Raw genomic sequence first — 19,347 nt, 5'->3', positions numbered from 1 at the left:
TGGTTTTCTGGGGAATACCAACCCAAGCTTTCTCTGCATTCTTTCTCAATCCACCGAACCAATTAAGTTAATAGGACCTTCTCACTCTGAGTTATTCTTTCTCTTCTTACCCTCTCTCATTACATCATAAACCAAAAATAAAGGCTCAAATCACCACTGTTAAACTCAAACCTTGGTCCATTCTTGTAAGTCATCTTCCAACCCTGGTTTATAGGGTAGCTTCATCACTAGTAACTACTATCACTACATTCTTTGCTCTTTTTTCATCTCTTTTTTCTTTTCAAAATTTTGAAGCACAGTCTCTTTTATCAATGTCGTTGACTCACTTTTCAGTAACCTTTCGAACTCAACCTTTTGTTTGCATTTTGTTCCACATGGTAATTGGTAACTAATACCATGCTTGTAACTTAGTTCTTTATTCTCTGCATCTTATTCTTCGTCACCGTTCTCAAAAGACTTTCAGATTTCACTTTTTCTTTCGGTTTGTATTTCATCAAGTCAATTAATGATCAAATTATGCTTCCAAGAGTTTTTCTTTACGACAAGAGGAAGTCAGAAAAGCTACACTTTTTCAATGGACGTTCATCGAGATCACAAACTTGCTTCTAATTATGACCAAGCATAGAGAGGAAGGAAAAAGTACCAAAACCCAAACCTTTTTACGGTTCTTTAATAGTTCATCTCTTCACTATTTTCTGTAAAGTGCAAAACTTTGCGTAACTCAAAGAACCCAACCTTTTGTCTATTTTTCATGTAGGTTATATGGTTTTTTATTCTTGTGTTTGGCTCAAAAGCTGTCTCTGTTTCCCCTGCAACTAGTTCTTTTATATTGCAGTTGAAAACCGCTTGTTTAAGATTTTTAAACACTGACATAATTTTCTTGGATAAGTAAATAAATATCTGGATCCACATAATTTTGTTTATTTTTGTTTTCCATGTATGACATCCCGTAATTAGTAAAAAATCCCCCAAATGGAATTATAAAACATTCCCTCTAGGATTTGGATGATCTAGATCTTAAACGTTGCCGCCACCTATGTTTCCTTTATCGTTTGGTCATTTAATTGCTTTCTAATTTGTCTCAGTTTTAAGTCATCGAAGGTGGAGGAGCAATGAGGAAAGAGTCGAAGAAGTTATCCAAGGTTCATTTTCTTTCTTTTTCCTTTTCATTTTCATCTTCTCTCGTTGATCGCGGAAACGGTTATTTATTTTAATTCTAATTTTGGGGATGCAGTCTTGGCCCAAATTAGCCGTGAGGAAGTGGCTCAATACGAAGAACAGTGCTGAGAAGTTTCAGTCAGACTACGATGCAACAGGTGAAACGCGATTCTTCAATTGTTGTAATCGGTTTTCGCTTTTGGTGTTGAAACTTGACTTTGAGTTTGTTTTCTTCTATGCGTGGACGCAGCAACTGGAATGGAAAGAAGAAAGAGTTGCTCTGACGAAGATCGTTACGTCACCGTACTGGATGATGATTTCTCAGGTAATTTACGAACAGTCACACGTATAAGTCGTGTGTTGATTTTGAATCATGATGATGAGTTTAAGCCTAACGTGAATTTGATTAATTAGGTTTAATAGTAGTTGTTACTTATAATTGGTGGATTTGTTTTGAAAGAGGGGAAGAGTGGGATGAAAGGTTTGGTGCTTGGGAAGCAATCAAGTCCTGGGAGTGGCACTGGGGCTATGAATCTTAGGTAATACTTGCATCAAACCCTTCGTTCAAATAATGTGTGTAGTTATTTTAGTAAATAAATTATTGAATTGTGAAAAAATGATTGTGGAATTTATAGGATGTTCGTGGGAACGTGGAATGTGGGAGGGAAATCACCCAAGGAAGGTTTGAGTTTGAGGAATTGGCTCACGTCTCCTTCCGAGCCTCACATCTATGTTATTGGGTATGCTAATATCTCTTTCTTTTCTTTCTAATCAAATAATTCTTATTTTCTTTTTCAACATTTTTTTTTCTGACCAACTTATTTCCTCTCTACCAACCATATATAAATACATATTTATTGTCATTTTTAATTCATTTCCTAACATAAATTCGAATCATTTTTTATTTTAAATTATTTCATTGAGTATTATTCATCAAAATCTCTTTATTTAAACTAAAAGTTTATCTTAATTATAAATATAGTATATTATTTATAAGTCATTATCACTTAATTCTTTATACTAACATATATTTAATGTTAACAGCCACATGTTGCAAATTGTTTATTAAAAATATAGCTATTACTTTGTATCGTATTTGAACTACAATATCTTTATTTAATAACTTGTTGCTTGATGTTTGCTGCTAAATAATTGCATATTTTAAAACACTATTAATGAGACTTTAAAATTCTTAAATCATCAAATGTTTGTGACAAATAGAAGAAGACCAAACCGTCAGAGTATAAAATCAAAAGAATGGACTATAATGTTATAGTGTGTGTGTGTGTGTGTATATATATATATATATATATATATATATATATATATATATATATATATATATATATATATGAATTTTATTGAGAGAACGTATAATTAATTTTTATTCCTAAAGTAACATTAACTTTCTTAAAAGAATCTTAAAACAACATTTTATTTTCTTTATTTGCATTAAAATTCAGAATTATACATTGAAATTGGATATACAATAATTTTGCAACTTCACAAAATTGTTCTTTTCTATCGAAAACATTGTTGAATGAGAAATCTCGGAACGGTTTACAGCATCAAAAGTTGACCTTAGCTTATTCTGGAACCCTACCAGACTTTACACATTTTATATTTTAATATTCTACAGTACCTCATGCTATCAGTTTTACTCCCTCAGTAGTATTAGTAATACTTAACCTTCAGACTTCAACAGTGTCGAATTTGTCGTAGAACTAATATCTTTATTTATTATTTATAAAGTTCAATACAGTAATTATTTTTTATTAATTATAATGTCATGTATTTTCTAATATTTAAATACCTTATTATGTTAAATGAAAATATAAATGAATAAAATAGAAAATTCATTAAAAAGGATTATTGTGTATTTGTTAGTTGGTGCAAAAATAACTTGGAAAGACAGATAGATAAGAAGGAAAGTGAGCGTAGTACTAATTTTGACTAGCATTTTTGTGGAGTTGTCTTCATTTGATTTATTGGCGTGAATGTTGTTAGGTTCCAAGAAATCGTACCGCTAAATGCGGGCAACGTGCTTGGGCCGGAGGACAGTGGCCCAGCAGCGAAGTGGGTGGGCCTTATCCATGAAGCCTTGAACATCAACAACTACGACGACGATGAGAACAACCGTGACGACGACCATAAGGAAAAGTTTCCTAAGACTCCACGACGCTATTGCTTAGCAGCAAGCAAGCAAATGGTTGGTATTTTCTTGTGCGTGTGGGTTCGAGCGGATCTTTGCAACCATGTTTCCAATTTGAAAGTGTCCTGTGTTGGCAGAGGCATCATGGGTTATCTTGGAAATAAGGTGACTGAAATTCGAGTTTCTAATTACGTTCTCATGACATGCAATTCTCGTAATTTTTTTCATCACTCAAAAATGGCTCTACTATAGTAAGATAGTGGTGGACACTAGACGTTTGTTTTTTGTTCTGATTGGGATGTGACATAAAAGTTGTGGACAAGTAGAGTGTGCAATTTTTATTTACTTGTTCTGCTTGTTAACAGGGTTCAACATCGATTAGCATGACATTGTACAACACCACGTTCTGCTTCGTTTGCACCCACTTGGCTTCTGGGGAGAAATTTGGTGACGAATTGCGAAGAAACTTGGACGTCTCGGAAATCTTGAAGAAAACCAAATTTTCTCACTCCTTTAAATCTCCTCCTCATTCTCTGTCTCCTGAGAGTATTCTGGAACACGAGTGAGTCCTTTACTTATCCAATTTTTACTTTTTTGTTTTAGTTTCTTTTAATCTGTTCTGATCATCATTTGAATTTTCTTGGAATGTGTATAGTAATATTATTTGGCTCGGCGACTTGAATTATCGACTAGCTGCTGGCTATGAGGATACACATGAACTACTAAAGAAGAATAATTGGCAGGCATTACTAGAGAAGGATCAGGTTTGCTATGATTTCTGGTGTTTTAGTTTATTACTTAAAATCTCTTTGCTAACACTGTATATTTTGTTGGCAGCTAAGGATAGAGCAGAGGGCTGGTCGAGTATTCAAAGGTTGGAATGAAGGGGACATATACTTTGCTCCTACTTACAAATACTTGACCAATTCTGATCACTATGTCGCACAATCCTCCAAATCCAGGGAAAAACGACGAACTCCTGCTTGGTAAGATTTGAGAATTCTACAGTCCTTTGAAATGTAACATTAATTATATGATTACTATTGTATTGCTAGTTCTTTTAACGGAGACAAAATTGGTTGTGCGGGATGTGAAATCAGGTGCGATCGAATTCTTTGGAAAGGAGAAAGGCTGAATCAGATGTGGTATGTTCGGGGAGAGTCCAAGTTCTCAGATCACAGGCCAGTTTATTCACTATTCTCTGTTGAAGTGGACTTGACGAGCAAGAATCGAGTTCCCAGGTCCTGTACATTAAAACCCTTGACAAGTACTGCGTTGTCATCAACTTCTTGTGCTGCTAAAGTCCAAGCAGAAGAACAACTCTTCCTGCTAACGAGAGCTCAAAGTTGCATCGACACAGTTCCCAGGTTTTAAATCCGTAAGAAGACACTAGGCAGAGGTAGTTTTCGGATCGATACCACCTTCAAGTGCAAACGCGGCTCAAGATGGTGCACTTAGGTATATATTCATGTCTTTTGGGTATTCATTTTTGTGTACCCTAACAACCCCTAATGTTTTTTGTGGGGACTAGTTAAGAGGTTTGTGTTGGAACTATGGCCAAACACCTCGACTTCTCAAGCGACTAGGATAGCTGTCAGTATACTATGAATAACTCAGAAAATTTTGAAGAAGAAAATGTTGATTGATAATAGTTGTAAATTTTAAATTGTAATCATAGCAATACTTATTATTATTGTATCGATATTTGTTAATACAATGTTCAACTTGTATTATTCGTATAGAATAAGCATTGATGATGTTTGTCACTAAGCACTGGAAAGGTTATTTTACATTTTTTAAAGGTGTTTTTATTTTATTATTGTTGTTGTTTTCTCTCGTGAATATTCTTTAATTATTTGAATCAAATATTAATTTTGTTCGTAATGACTATTTACAGGAACCGGTTATATCCAAGAAAATAAAGTCTACACTTCATGAAAAGAAAATATTCAAATGAAAAAACTAATAAAGAGTAAAGATATGATAACAAAATATTGAAAAGCAAATGTAATTATTTTGGGAGTTTAAAAATAATGAAAATACTTTTTGTTACTTCTATAAACTTAAATCACCAAATGAATTTTTCACTTTACTAATGGTGTTGCTATACTTGCTAGTCATAGTTTATTCTATCTAAAGCACACGTAAGAATCCCTCCTCTCCTCTTCTTTGAACCAACAGTCTAATTCTTTTCACCTTTTTGAAACTTTTTGTCGTGTTGGTCTTTCCAGAATCAGGCATTTTGGCTACAAAAGAATCCTGGATTTTTGAAGGACGAGACCTTGCTTTTATGGAAAACTCTCTGGTGCATCTATTTTTCCAATAGGTTACAGGCAGTGAAGGTTTCATAACATATCTTGAGAGGAATGTCCTGAGCCAATACTTCTTGGTAAAACTGTTCATGCTTTTAGTTGTAGTCATTTTATTGAACAGTTATTTGACCCAGTTGCTGCTTCAACAAGCACTTCAAATCTTCAAGCACAAGTTTCCTCTATTAGTGTTGATACGAGTAAATAGTTTGGGTTGTAGACACTTTTCCTCATTGATTATCAACTACAACGCTGGTGTGTAAATATTTCCTCAATTGTGGACAAATCATCCTTGTTGAGAATAAAAAGGAACCATGAAACATATGTATAGCTAATTATGTTAGGGTAATTTATTTTAACACAATGGTCTTGTTCATAGTGCATTTTTTAGTCCTGACACGATGGACTTGTCAATGAGATTAACTAAACCTCTGTTTTATTTCTTCTTTATTGATTTTCAATAACTTCACTATATGATTTACTGTAATAGATTTAGAGAGCTATTTACTTGTTTTAATTCATTAACTAACATATTTGAATAGCTATAAATTAGTTGTGTTAGGCAAAGTTTCCTTTCATAGATATAAGCAAAGTTTAATATAATGTTAAAGATTCTAATTAAATTGATTAAGTCGAATTTGAGAGGTCTATCTTCTATCTGACTTGGTTTTTTGAACCTCCTTATGTAGAAAAATGATTTTCACCAAACTCTGTTTTATAGTATCATACATGCCTGTTGAGCCATTCACTATTACTTATGCAGAATTGAAAATCAAATTTCACTATATTAGATTCACTTGTTAATTGAATGGTGTCATTTCAAGTGAATTGGTGAGTGAGCTGGTTGGAATAAATAAACCTCCAGCTTCTGAATTAGAAATTGATCCTTGATATGGAGCTCTGCATCAATATAACTAGTATTCGAAATTGTACAGTCTTCTTTTGTTGGGATTTTCTTGCCTTATATTAAAACTTGCCTTTTGACATACCAGAGTGTGGTACATATTAAAAACCTCTACTACTGCATAACATTTGAAGGATGAAATAACTAAGAACGTGTATAGTTTTTGCTGTCAAATAGGCATTTGGATGGTGAAATATCCCTGATTGCCGAAATTTAGATTGAATTTGTTATGTTTCCTCATACTTGTTCATCTCGTGCTATGGTACCTAAGTTACTGAAATGTTCTTCTTTGCTGTTGCTCTTTTCTACTGTTTGCTTGGCTGACAACACATTCTCTTCAGTAATCGCACTTGATGACTCGTAGTCTTTGCTTTTACCCCACACCACCAGATACAGTCCTACAATAATCACGATAGCACCAATTGCCCTGTAAAAGTTTTCAGATTTATTTAGTTTGATTTTCTTATGAGTTTTTAGTGAGTTTTCTGGGTATGTGATTTTATTTCCTATTACCTTCCAAGGTACATTTGTTCTGCCAGAAAGAAGGAGCCCATGATAGCCACAATGACCATGCATAGAGGGTTAAAAGTTGTCACAAAGACAGGACCTCTATCTTTCATCACCACTCCTTGGATGTAATAAGCCATTCCTGAGCAAACTATGCCCTGCATGAGAATATTTTGTAAGTTTAGACATGATAAAATAGTCAAAAGTTAATTATTAAATTTGATACTTTATGCATGAAGGTAGTGTGGTGCCATTTATAAATTCTATCTTAAAGCTAATCTGTCATAGTGTCTGCAGTAAATATATAGTTTATGGATGGCAATGCTGATCCAGTGAACCCTCTGTGGGAGCAAGAAATTCTTGATTAATAACCACATGACATAAAGTGTCTGTAATTTTGTTTTTTCTCCTAAATTGAAAACCTATAAATGCATGCCATGCAGAAATTTGTTTGGACCATGAACACTTGTGGTTCTGATCAACTGTAAATGTTTATTTTTGTTATGTTTGATCAACTGTAAAAGTAAATAACCTACACTGTAGACAGCAGCCAGCAATTTTGTATCCCATTGCAGAGACCAAGCTGAAAAATTATTCCTTTCCATAACCAATGCCACTATACCACCTTCAACAGATCCCAGTAAACATATCCATGCTGTAAGAGAGAGCTCAGCAGGGTAGGCTTCAATGGTAATAGCCTAGAGCAAGAGATGAAACTGTATTAGTGACCCCATGAAATCAGAAGAAAAATGTGATTGGGATTTATTCTCTTATCAACAGCGATAGATGATGATGATGATGATGACTCACTTGGAGAATCATGAAACAAGCGCAACTAAAGCAGCCAATTGTGATCATCACTGATCCTTTTATTGCATTTTGAAGATTTACCCCACCATTTTGCAGGTTGTTTGTATTGCTGGCGTGTGTTCCAAAAAGATCAAGTATTGGACCCTTTATCAGTGTCATGATCATGGCACCTGCAACAGTTGCTAAAGTTCCCACCACCTTTGCTTGACTCCGTGTGCTTTTTAATTTTACCTTCTCAAGCCTGGGATTGCCACTCAAGTTTCAGATAGATTTCATGAAAATGGCATATAGAGTTTGCTTCATGTAACATATTTTTGAGTTTTACAGAAAAGTATTGAAGTGAATCCGAATGCATCCAGTTACACACATAACATGATTTGTATATTTTAATGTTAATTGTGATACTTTAGATGTTTTATTAGCAAACTAAACAAGCTAATGCGTTAAAAAGAAAAAGATAATCAAGCAACTACAAAAATAGTGAGAATCTTTTATTCGTTTTGTTTATATAAGTGGTTTACACGTATTTTACACTCTCTCCATTTGTCTAGTGGAATGCTATATATATATATCTTTGATTAGTATTTTTTAATGACAAAAGTCTTGTTACACTTTTTATAGTTTGTTTTCTCTTCATTTCTTTCTGTCATGATATTCATCTTTCTTCTCTCCAGCTTTCTTATTATTATACAAAATAATTATACGACCTTCTTGTACTAATGTTACTTATATATCTAATAAAAAAACACGTTAGGGATAATTCAAATATGAATCTATGACTCATATTAAATATCATATAAAAAAAATTCAAAAATTTAATAGTTCGAAATTTTGAGTTAGGTTGGACTGAGATCATATAAATGTTATCGCATCATACCCAACAAAACTTATGATGTCTTTTTAGACATAAACCTGAATTATTGTAAGGCATGAGAATATTACCTAAGAATCCAAGCCATGACGAAGGTAATGGCAGGGAGAACATTGTACATGGAAACAGCAAAGGTTGCTGTGGTGTACTTCATTCCCAAAAAATACAAATTTTGGTCAATAACAGGCCTGCCATGAGAAAGTAATGACACAGTTAAGTGCATGAACATTGCATGGTTAGCAGAAAATGTAAAAGAGCATGCATGCATGGAATTACTCTAGCAAGCTGAGAATCACTATCTTCATGAAGATTGAAAACGTCATCTTCGGCCTCACTTTCCTGTAAAAAGTATTGCAGCATTACTTCAATAAGCATGTTCACACAAATAATCGTACACACAGAAACGGAAGAGAAAAACGTACTTCTCCAAGAACACTGCAAAAGGGGCCATGACAACAAAGGCAAAAACATGACGGTACACAACAAATACATAGTTACTCATTCCCTTGTTGAGTGCAGCCTTGGACAGAACATCCATACCAGAATATCCAAACTGCAAGAAAACTACACCTATGAGTGGCTTCAGTCTGTTAAACAGTTTTTGTTGATAACAAGCCATGTTGTTTCAGCTTGGGACTAGCCTATTTCTTGAGGGACAAGAATAAGATAGCACACTGGTGCACCAAAGATGGCTTGTGTTTATATAGTGGGGGGTGGGGTGTACATGAATTGGTGGTGCATAGAAAATTTATAGTATAGTATAGTATAGTATACATTATATTAACACACTCAAATAGAGCTCTGTTATTTCACGTAACCAAGTGGGAGAGTCACAGTAATGAACGTACTTGATCCTCAAATTCTTTAAAATGTCGGTGTCTGCTTTCAATTATTACTATCTTTTTGCATAGTTGGAATGTTACTCATCATGGGGTACCTTTTATAATAATATCGTTCACTTGTTTCTTCTTTATTTTCTTCTTTCGTGATTCGTTTATTTTACATGATTTTCACTAATAAACTATGATTATGGAGTAGATTTTTGCGTAGACAAATTTTGTGTGTACTTTGTCAGAAGATGAGGAAGAAAAGTAGTGCCCCAGAAGATGATTTCCAATGAGGTGCTTGTTTACTTTTAGAGAATGATTTGGATCCATGATGGAGCTGATCTTGATTATGTGACAGCACCAATTGGACGTAAAATCCTGATCAATATCGTTTGGTTTGTTTATTTCCGATTTTCTGCAAATTCAGGAGGTGTACTTTGGTTCCTCTTGGGGAGTTAATGGAAGAGGATGAAACAATGTAAAGTTGTGGATAAAAAGGATCGTGAATTATTCAGATGCATTATTGAATACAAAACCAATGAGTCAATAGTCGAGAGCGACGTATGAAGCATGATTAGCACAGGCATAATAACCATATCCTCCGTTATTAGTTTTGCTTTCTTCTGTAATACGTTAAATTTTTGGTGACTTTGGTCTTAGGTCAAGATTTCAAACAATGGAAAGCACTCAGCTCCACTTTGTGGCTTGTGTACCTTTATGCCTTTTCAAGCACCTTGTTTCTTTCTGCTTTTAATATGTGCAGCCACTCACTGTTTATTTTATGCACAAGTGGACCTCTTTACCTTCACTCATTGTGTAAAAAAAATTACAGTATCTCTTTCACTATTACAGAATGCTTCAACTTCATTCTTTATCTGTGTGTAGTGCAGAACACAATGAAACACTTTTAGTTTTATTTAGTTACTACAATTAAAAAAACTTAATATTGTTAATCGTGGATGATGTCGCCCTAACATGATGGTTATGTGTGTTTGTTTATGTTCTTGTGTTTGCATTATTGTTATGTTTAATTGCCCCTTACGTTTACAAACAAGATCATTAAGTTTTCATCGAAGCAAGAAAATATTTAAACAACAACCAATTTTAAAACAAAATAATTATTCATTGTATTGACGAATTTATAAACTAAAAATAATTGATATCTACTAAAATAGGTATATTATGAGTATGAGTAAAAAATTATAACTGATATGTGAATCAATCTCTAACGTTAGTTATTAACGACTAAAAGAATTAATATTTAAAGTAATCTCTAATTAATTATGACAATTTCTTTTGATATTCAAAATTTTGATAATTAAGATTAAAGATTAATTTAGTAATTAATTCATAATTCAATTATATTTTTTTATTTATAATAGAGACTATTTTAAATATTAAAAAGTTTTAATTTATAATAAATTAATTATTTATAATAGAAACTATCTTTAATTATTTTTCGTTATTAAAATTGTTTATTATTTAGATTTTTTTGTTTGTATAGAATGTGAGCATCCCCTCCCATTCTACTTGTCCCTCTTTCTTCTTCTTTTTGTGAAGATCATTGTGGTCAACACGATCGTGCTATCAAGGAGTACTACTATTAATCCATGATTTCTGAATAATTAAGCTTTTTAGGATGATTACGTTATCATGATGAGTGATATTAATTGTTGATGCACAAAGATATGTAGAGAGACGTACAATGTTTAAGAACTAAGTATTGGAATATATTGGATGAATCAATCCCCGATGCATCATGAATCTCATAAAACATACAGTACTAGCGAATGAAACAAAGCACAACACATGTTGACCCCACATCATTCATGATCAACTGTGTTAAGGTTTTTCAACAACGTGGAACAGAATCTCAGAATGGATTTTAAAGTAATTGTGTAGAGATTAAATAACATATGAAGAAACTAAAGAAAAGATTTAATGAGTAATTAAATCTTGTGACGGCTCTTGACACACCCATAATAACTGTCAATCACAGTTCAAAGTTCCTATTAACATGACAGAAGAAAAAGATCTAACGTAAGATGAAAATAATGATTCTATCAATTCACATTCCGAAGGAGATGGCTGTAAAAAAGGCATTGAAGTATGTATAGCAGATTTGTACAAACACTCGAAGACTCATTTTAACTTAATTGTTGGAGCCGTTATAGATTGTCCTTCCCTGTAGAATTAAAGTGTAGTATGGAAGTTTGTGAGAAATACCTAATGAGTATGGGTTCATAAGGGATGCCACAATAACATGAAATATTAGAATGCAGAATTTTAATAACTTTATATTTATTTAATTCTTTTAATAAAAGTAATAAATTTTATAAATCAATTTTTTTAAATAAATAATATTCATAATTTTATAATTTTTAATTTTGTAGAAGAAGCAGGTTAAAAATAAAAATGATATTGAACTCAAACACAAATGAGAGAGCTACTCTCAAATAGATTGAACACAAATAAACAAATTACTTTTGAATGAATTAAAAAAAATAGAAATGAGCAAGTTGATCAAAAGAAACAATCACGATATGTTATTCTTGTGGTGGTAAATTTAGAAATTTAAATCAACGCAGGCTATGCGAGTCAAATGTAGATTAATTCATTAGAGATGCCATGTGCACAATAGGTTGTGTGGAGCGGATCAATAAACTAAACGACTTAGCTTGTCTCACATTTGTTCTTGCAAACTAGGTTGTATGTCTATCTCGCATTATAATATCAATCATTGAATATTGAATTTCAAGACAAAAATATTATGAAAGTTACACCTTATTTGATTTAGCATTATAAATACTAGTGGAAATGCATGTGTAAGTAGGTTTTTTTTTTTTCTTATAACAATAAAAAAAAACTAACAAAAAATTAACATTATTTACAATTATAAAATTAATATAAATAACAAAAATACTAAATTATTATTATTTATAATTATTAAACAATAAAATAAATATAAATAATTTTTATAATTTTATAATTTTGTCTATCTATAACTTAAGTGTATATAAAAGAGATATTTTCTTATAACTGCTCACTATCAATTTTACTCTTTTAATAAAATATATTTTATCCTTTAAATTTTAAATTTTGTATCTACTTTCGTATTTATTTTTTAAGAATATATTTTATATAAATTTAATAACATCTTTTATTTTAGTAATAATATTGATAATTAATTTTTTATTTTTTATAATCATAAAATAAAAGTAGACACACATGTGGCGAAACACATATTTCTTCACTAGTTGTAGATAGTTTTTATTTATCCTAAAATTAATATTTTTATTATAAAATATTATTTTAAGTTAAAAAAGTAATTAAGTTTAAAAATTATTAAATTTGAAAAGTATTATTTACAAAGTAAAATTAATAATACAATTATTTTAGTTTTCAATAGTTACTTAAAGAATAAAATTAAAGATATACACACAAAAAATAATCATTTAACTCCGATTCACGATCTATATGATTTTGCCAAATGACAAGAATCACAAACCTCATTGTTGCTATAGCCTATATTAGAATTATATTATATTTACAAATGAAGTGTAAGATTTTGTCCCAAGTACACCATGTCAAAGATCCATATCTTTAATTTTATGTGAAGTGTGAAGGATGATAACCTAAATTGGATGATTGATTTAATAAGTTGTTGCCATAAACATTTCATAAAGTCCAATTTGAAGTGTAACATGACCAATCATCTTCAATGTACTTGCATCTTGTATCTACTAATTAATATTGACCTGAGAAAAAAAAAATTGATAGTTTAATTATTGATATCTTTTGCTTCTTCTTTTTTTCTATTTATCAACAATTATTCCCCCATCTTTTATTATATATTTCATTTTATTTTTAATAAATATAATTTTATTTTATATATTAACTTATTAAAAATATTACATTATTATCACCTATTAATATCACACATATTTAAAAAAATTGCATACACACACTTATCTTTTCGCGTGTATATACCCTAATATAACTTAGTGGCTTTCTCCACAAATCCTATGTCTTTATCAAAGAAATTGGATTATGTAGACTACATTATAATTTTTAACATTTTCACACATGTATTTTTATTCAAAATATCCAAATATTAATTCATAACAGAATATGTTAAGAACAGAATATGGAGCAACATTGAAAACATGAGAATTGATAAAAATAGTATTGGAGATGTGGGAAGAGGATGATAAGATTGGGATATTGGGATTCCCAAAGCATTCACTGTTGTTCAGTTCATGCGCTGGTCAATGAAAATTGGAATCTTACTCAACGCGGGTCCCTCAAATAATAACGGAATAAACTCCTCTTTTCTATGCCCCAATTTTATTTTCTCTTTAATCTTTTTAAACCATCACTTTATTCTTTAACTTTACAAATATGTCATTCACCTTCATTCTTTTGAGTACTCACTCCCAATTTTAATTTAAAATCAATTAAACTAAGATAACGTTTGATATAGGGAAAAAAAATACGGTAAACAGAATAAAAAAAATGCGTGAAAACATGTGAAAGTTAAATAGATGTTAAAATATTAATACAAGAAAAAATAGAGAAGAGACGATAAAAAATGAATGAAAAATAATATAACAGATTTTCAATTATCTCTGTTTTTTTTTCTCTAATTTTTCACCAACCAAATGAATAAGACATGTTTTTTTTTTTTATAAATTTGTAATGTCCGATGTTAAAATGCCGACAATTTTTAATTTAATAATTAGATAGAGAAGGGGGTTCCAAATAAATAAATAAATAAAATCTTATACCTAGAACTACCGATTTAGAACGCACGTATACCTTTGGTCCTTTTTAATTGGAATTTTGACTTTATGGTGTCTTTTCTACTGATTTTAAGGACCAAAACACAAAAGATTGAAAAGGCATTAGCATAAATTGAAGGGTAATGAAAAACGGCATTGGTTAGATTCAAAACTTACGTGTTTTCAATTGAAATAAAGAAGAAAGGACAAAAAAAAAGAAAAAAAAAAGTATGTTTGATCTTTCTTTTAATATTAAATGTGATGAAAAAATGGTGTCGACCGAAAGCACGATCTGATTCTTATGAATTTCACATCCAAAACTGATACAATTTCTTCCTTTTGGTTTTAGTGTTGGTTTAAGATTCCAAATTTTGAACTCAAAATCAAACTTTAGCTCATTAATGCTTCTCTAAACTCTGCACGTAAGTTTATCACTTTATCCTATTTACGCAAAGTGCAGAAACAATATATGACCCATATGGTAAAGAATTTTGATAATCTAAATTATGAACATAAAGTTGTGTTCAGTGTTAAATGAACTCTAAATGAAACTTTCTGTTAATGTTAATTTGTTGAAATGCAAGTGTGAGTCTAAGTCTCACATCGAGTACAAATAAGAAAGTTAAACATCATATAAGGATGAAAACTCGTGGCTTAAAATGTTTTCGCTCGAGAGGGAAGTACCAGTAAGAAGATATTCACACTTGAGAGAGAGATTGTTGGAAATCCAAATGTGACTCTAAGAAAGAAAGAAGATTCGGTGATAGTGTCTCAAACAATCCATAATTGAGATGAGATTCTTTAATAGTTCCTCTTTCCTAAACACTAAATGTTCACATTTCTGTTTTGTATTTGATTTAATATAACGACTCGTAAATTATGCTTATGTGGTCCAGTGGGGTTATGTTTCAGGTGTTAAAAGCAAAATTGATTGATACAGCAAAGGAGATATGAGATCACTTATCTCGATTGTATACATAGTCTAATTTTTCCAAACAATATAAACTTGAGACATATATGCATGGACTGAAGTAAAATTACATGAGCATTCATGACTTTTATTTTACCATGACAACCATACGGGACCAACTTGTCTTGACTGAGCTTATAGAATTGAGGGTTTTTGTACCGTATATTACTTATAGGGTATAATGATCAACATTTGGTTAAATTTCTTATGGCCTTGCGTAATGATTTTGAAAGTTTGTGTGGTTCAATTTTTCATCATAGCATTCTGTCTTGTTGATGATGTTGTTAATGAATTATTAACAAAGGAAATTAGACTTCAAAAGTTTATTATTTCCCAGGCACAAGCCAACATAGTCTTGCAATCTCAAGACATAGCATCATCAAATATATCTTCTGACAAATGGATAGTTGATTCAGGTGTCACTAATCATATGTCATATCATTTTTCTTCTATTGTTTCCCAGCCGCAAGCTAACACAATCTTGCTCAAGGAACATCATCATCAAATATATCTTTTGACAAATGGATCATTGATTCAGGTATCACTAATCATATGTCACATCATTTACCTTTTTTGTTTCGTTATCACTTAAGTCATTCATGTCATTTGTAACGGCTAATAGTGATTCAGTTCCATTATCTGGTATTGGTACCCTCGTCTCATCTTGTCTTTGTTTCGTTTGTCTTTTTAATTGTGGCATTTTTGTTTTGGTCATGTTTATGCATCTTGTTTAAAATTTTTAGCATCCATTGAAGATTTGAATACTTTGGACAGTCATGACAACATTTTATCGTGTTCTCTTACTCTTTTTTATCTTGTACATTCTGATGTGGTGATGATGTTCTCCTATATCTACCAAATTAAGTTTTAGATATTTTAACAGAAATATTCACATTCAGGGTTTGATATTTTAACAAAAATGTTTCGTCATCATGTATAATTATTTTTTGAAATTTTATTTTTTATTTGGCTCTTGCTCGTAAGTTTTTGTACATAAAATCAGGAATTATTTTCTTTTTCTTTTTTTATCCAAATTTTCAAAAATATGGAATGAATTAAAAATCAATTGACAATTTGACAATTAAAACTAAAAAACTAATATTTTATCTCAAAACAAACGAATCATTAATGTCCAATTCAAAAAATTGTTTCTTCATAGAAAAAATACTTATTAAAAACAAAATTTAAAAATGAGATTTTAGATCTAAATTTTTCCATCGTAACTAAATTTTAAGTTAAAATAACTCTAATTCTGTTATTCAACATATTTTAATCACTAACGGTGTGTTCGTTTGAAAAGATTCAATAAATCAACTGATTTGGAGAGATGGGTATAAAATTGATTTTGTGTTCGATAAAGATGATTTGCGAATGATGACAGCAATGGATTTGCGGGATGATACCAAAATTCCATTATAGATTTGCGTACATTATTCAACATTTTACCTTTATATCCCTCTTTTTATAATAATAAAATTGATTCAAGTTCATGATTCATGATAAAAAAGATTCATGATAAAAAAGAAATTTAAATTTGTGGTGATGGAAAAACTGAGTTATATATATATATAATCTTTTTAAAATTTAATTGTATAAGTTTTGTTTACATTCATAAAAATTTAAATTTTTTTATTTTAAAATTTCATATAATTTTAATATTATTTTTAATTCGTATTTATTATTTATAATTATTTTTATAACATCAAATTACAAAATAATTCTCTTTTTTCATTAAGGGTATTTTGGTAATTTTCTAAATCTATCTATTTTTACAATTTATTTTATCTATCATATCAATTAAATCTTTCACTAACTTTCATCAAACTTATCTCCAAATTCACTCACTTTATCCTCTAAATTCACTCAAAAAACACATAAATTCATCTATTCAAATCCACACAAATTCATCTTCACACTCTCCTCCAAACCCATACCCGAAAAGAACATACCCTAAATCTTAATCCCTATAAACTATAAAATAGGATAACTAATGTTTTTTTTTAATGTGTTTTGTAAGTTAGATAATTTGGATATATACAAATTTATTTTAGGAATTTCTTAACTTGTTTCCATAATTCAAGAAAAAAAAACTTATAAGTTACTATTTTTTTATTTTTTTATGCTCACATTCATCAAAGTTTCACATCGAATAATATGAAAAAATATATAAAATATAAATTCTTTTTAAAAATAAAGAGTATATTCATGTATTGTCACCATAACTTAATAAATGTACTACAACTTAATAAATCTATTGGGTGTATCATGAAAAAGATTTATACTTTTTAACATAAAAATATTATGTTGAGTAATAATATTTTTATCGAATATATATGGGGACTTAATCCACCGAAATTGATTGTATATTTTATATTTTTATTTAAATTTTATACTCTTGTTTGTAGGTATATTAGTGATAGAATAATTGTTTTGCTATTGTATGATTACCAACTTAGTACTAGGTTCTAGCCAAAGAAGAAAGTGAAACAATTTATAATGTGCTCACCAGAATTAACATTTTGTATTACATCTTTGGTGAGAGGTTAGAACTAATGGTTCTGATATCACATGTAATAGAACACACAATTTTGTCTCCAATTCCTTGACTTTAGTATCGATTGTTATGTTAGGTGCGGATTCCTCAACTCCTCTGTTTGAAAATTCGATTACGTCTTTTAAATTTTACCATTAATATTAATAACCATGAAAATATATTAGAATAGTTATGGTAATATTCTGATATTTATAGATCAGATGTCTTCTTAGTTTGAGTATTTGGAACACTTTCACGTGATAGTATTTTAAGAAAAATTTATGGAAAATATACAATATTAATAAGGCTTAAGTCCACTACTTTCAAATTATTAATGTCATTTTTAACTAAAAATCTTAAAATAATAAATTTATAAGTCTTTTTCTTCTTTATATGATATTCTAACTGTACCGTATGACTTATTTACATCTCTAGTCAGACCATCGATCAGGCGGTCCAAAGATAAGTGGTCGAAGGCTGCCCGCTACAGGCAGACAATCTCTTGGGTTGTTGATATGACAATTTCTCCGGAGTGATTAAAGAGAGCTCACGACCCGAACGACCACCGTTGTTCATTCTAGTGGAATTTGGTCGTCATAACATAATTATGGAGACCTTTGACGGAATGCACGGCCTTCCGGTTAGGCGGCTGCACCAAAACTAAATCAGTCAATTAAAGTAATACAAATCAGTAATCAAGTTTACAAAGCAATTGAGTCATGATTAAGAAAACCTTAATCATAGCCCATGTCAAAAACTATAAATAAGAGTCCAAGGTAAGTTGGTAAGGACTTTTATTTCGCATTTATTACAACATTAATTGCACTCATCTAAACGGACTTTAACTGATTTAAACATTGGAACCTTATAGATAAGTATCTCGATCGTTTGGACAACCGAGCAGAAGAAGAGAAAAGCAGAACGAACGGTAGAAGCTACTACGAGAGAAAAATAGACAAATTTAGTGTTTGAGACGGTTGCTAGGTCCCTATACCGGAAAGACTAACTTTTCATTTTTATTAATTTAGATTTATACTTGTGTTTTCCATCCACGTATATGAAGACAAGTAGTTAAGTTGGAATCCCTTAACAGTGTATGAATAAACTTCCGAGTTGTATATGAGTAAAATGTATGTGTTGAACATCCAAAGACAGTAAGTGGCGTATACCTGAAATGTTTCTACTTTTGTTGTTGTGTTGATCGGTGCTTACTCATTTCCATGTTGATATGTTTGTAGCTTTAAAACCTAAGGATGATGGGACCAGACACAACACACATGAGATGTAGTCATTCACCTTCATTGTGGCAAACAAATAGTCAAATAATATCTAAGATTCCAAGTACCCAATTTTTGATTTGTCCCTTCACACAATTAATCTCCGCGAATCATTTATTTCCATGAAACCTTTTGGGTCCACTTCGGTATTTTGTTGCCAATCTACATCTTCCTTCGAAAAACCTTCTTTAAAACCATGTTTCAAATAACTTTTTCTCACTTCACTACTCATGGAAACATAAGAGAAC

General features: G+C 30.8%; 2 protein-coding genes across 3 annotated transcripts; one reads left to right on the top strand and one right to left on the bottom strand.

Annotated features, from left to right (window-relative positions):
* LOC114176714 (type I inositol polyphosphate 5-phosphatase 8-like) lies at positions 1-5,049 on the top strand. 2 transcript variants are annotated; one of them, XM_028061845.1, is made up of 11 exons: positions 1-185; positions 1,086-1,142; positions 1,235-1,316; positions 1,409-1,483; positions 1,619-1,697; positions 1,794-1,898; positions 3,166-3,475; positions 3,676-3,872; positions 3,966-4,074; positions 4,148-4,296; positions 4,411-5,049. In XM_028061845.1, exons 2-11 carry the CDS (start codon positions 1,113-1,115, stop codon positions 4,682-4,684), a joined length of 1,410 nt encoding a protein of 469 aa, XP_027917646.1. In that variant the 5' UTR covers positions 1-185; positions 1,086-1,112; the 3' UTR covers positions 4,685-5,049. The 2 variants fall into 2 exon arrangements, with proteins under 2 accessions (XP_027917646.1, XP_027917654.1); XM_028061853.1 differs by lacking the exon at positions 1-185 and adding an exon at positions 528-639.
* A 1,325-nt stretch (positions 5,050-6,374) lies between these two features.
* Positions 6,375-9,413, bottom strand: LOC114187928 (WAT1-related protein At2g37460-like). Its single transcript, XM_028076389.1, has 7 exons — positions 9,134-9,413; positions 8,988-9,050; positions 8,783-8,899; positions 7,841-8,081; positions 7,567-7,728; positions 7,037-7,188; positions 6,375-6,950 (listed from the first exon to the last, which is right to left on the bottom strand). The coding sequence occupies exons 1-7, from the start codon at positions 9,328-9,330 to the stop codon at positions 6,761-6,763; spliced, it is 1,122 nt and encodes a 373-aa protein (XP_027932190.1). The 5' UTR covers positions 9,331-9,413; the 3' UTR covers positions 6,375-6,760.
* Positions 9,414-19,347: the final 9,934 nt, after the last annotated feature.

The sequence above is a fragment of the Vigna unguiculata genome, chromosome 1 (assembly GCF_004118075.2).
Source record: "Vigna unguiculata cultivar IT97K-499-35 chromosome 1, ASM411807v1, whole genome shotgun sequence".
Taxonomy (NCBI): Eukaryota; Viridiplantae; Streptophyta; class Magnoliopsida; order Fabales; family Fabaceae; genus Vigna; species Vigna unguiculata.
The sequence above is the reverse complement of the archived record's forward strand: the minus strand, read 5'-3'. Positions and strand labels throughout refer to the sequence as shown.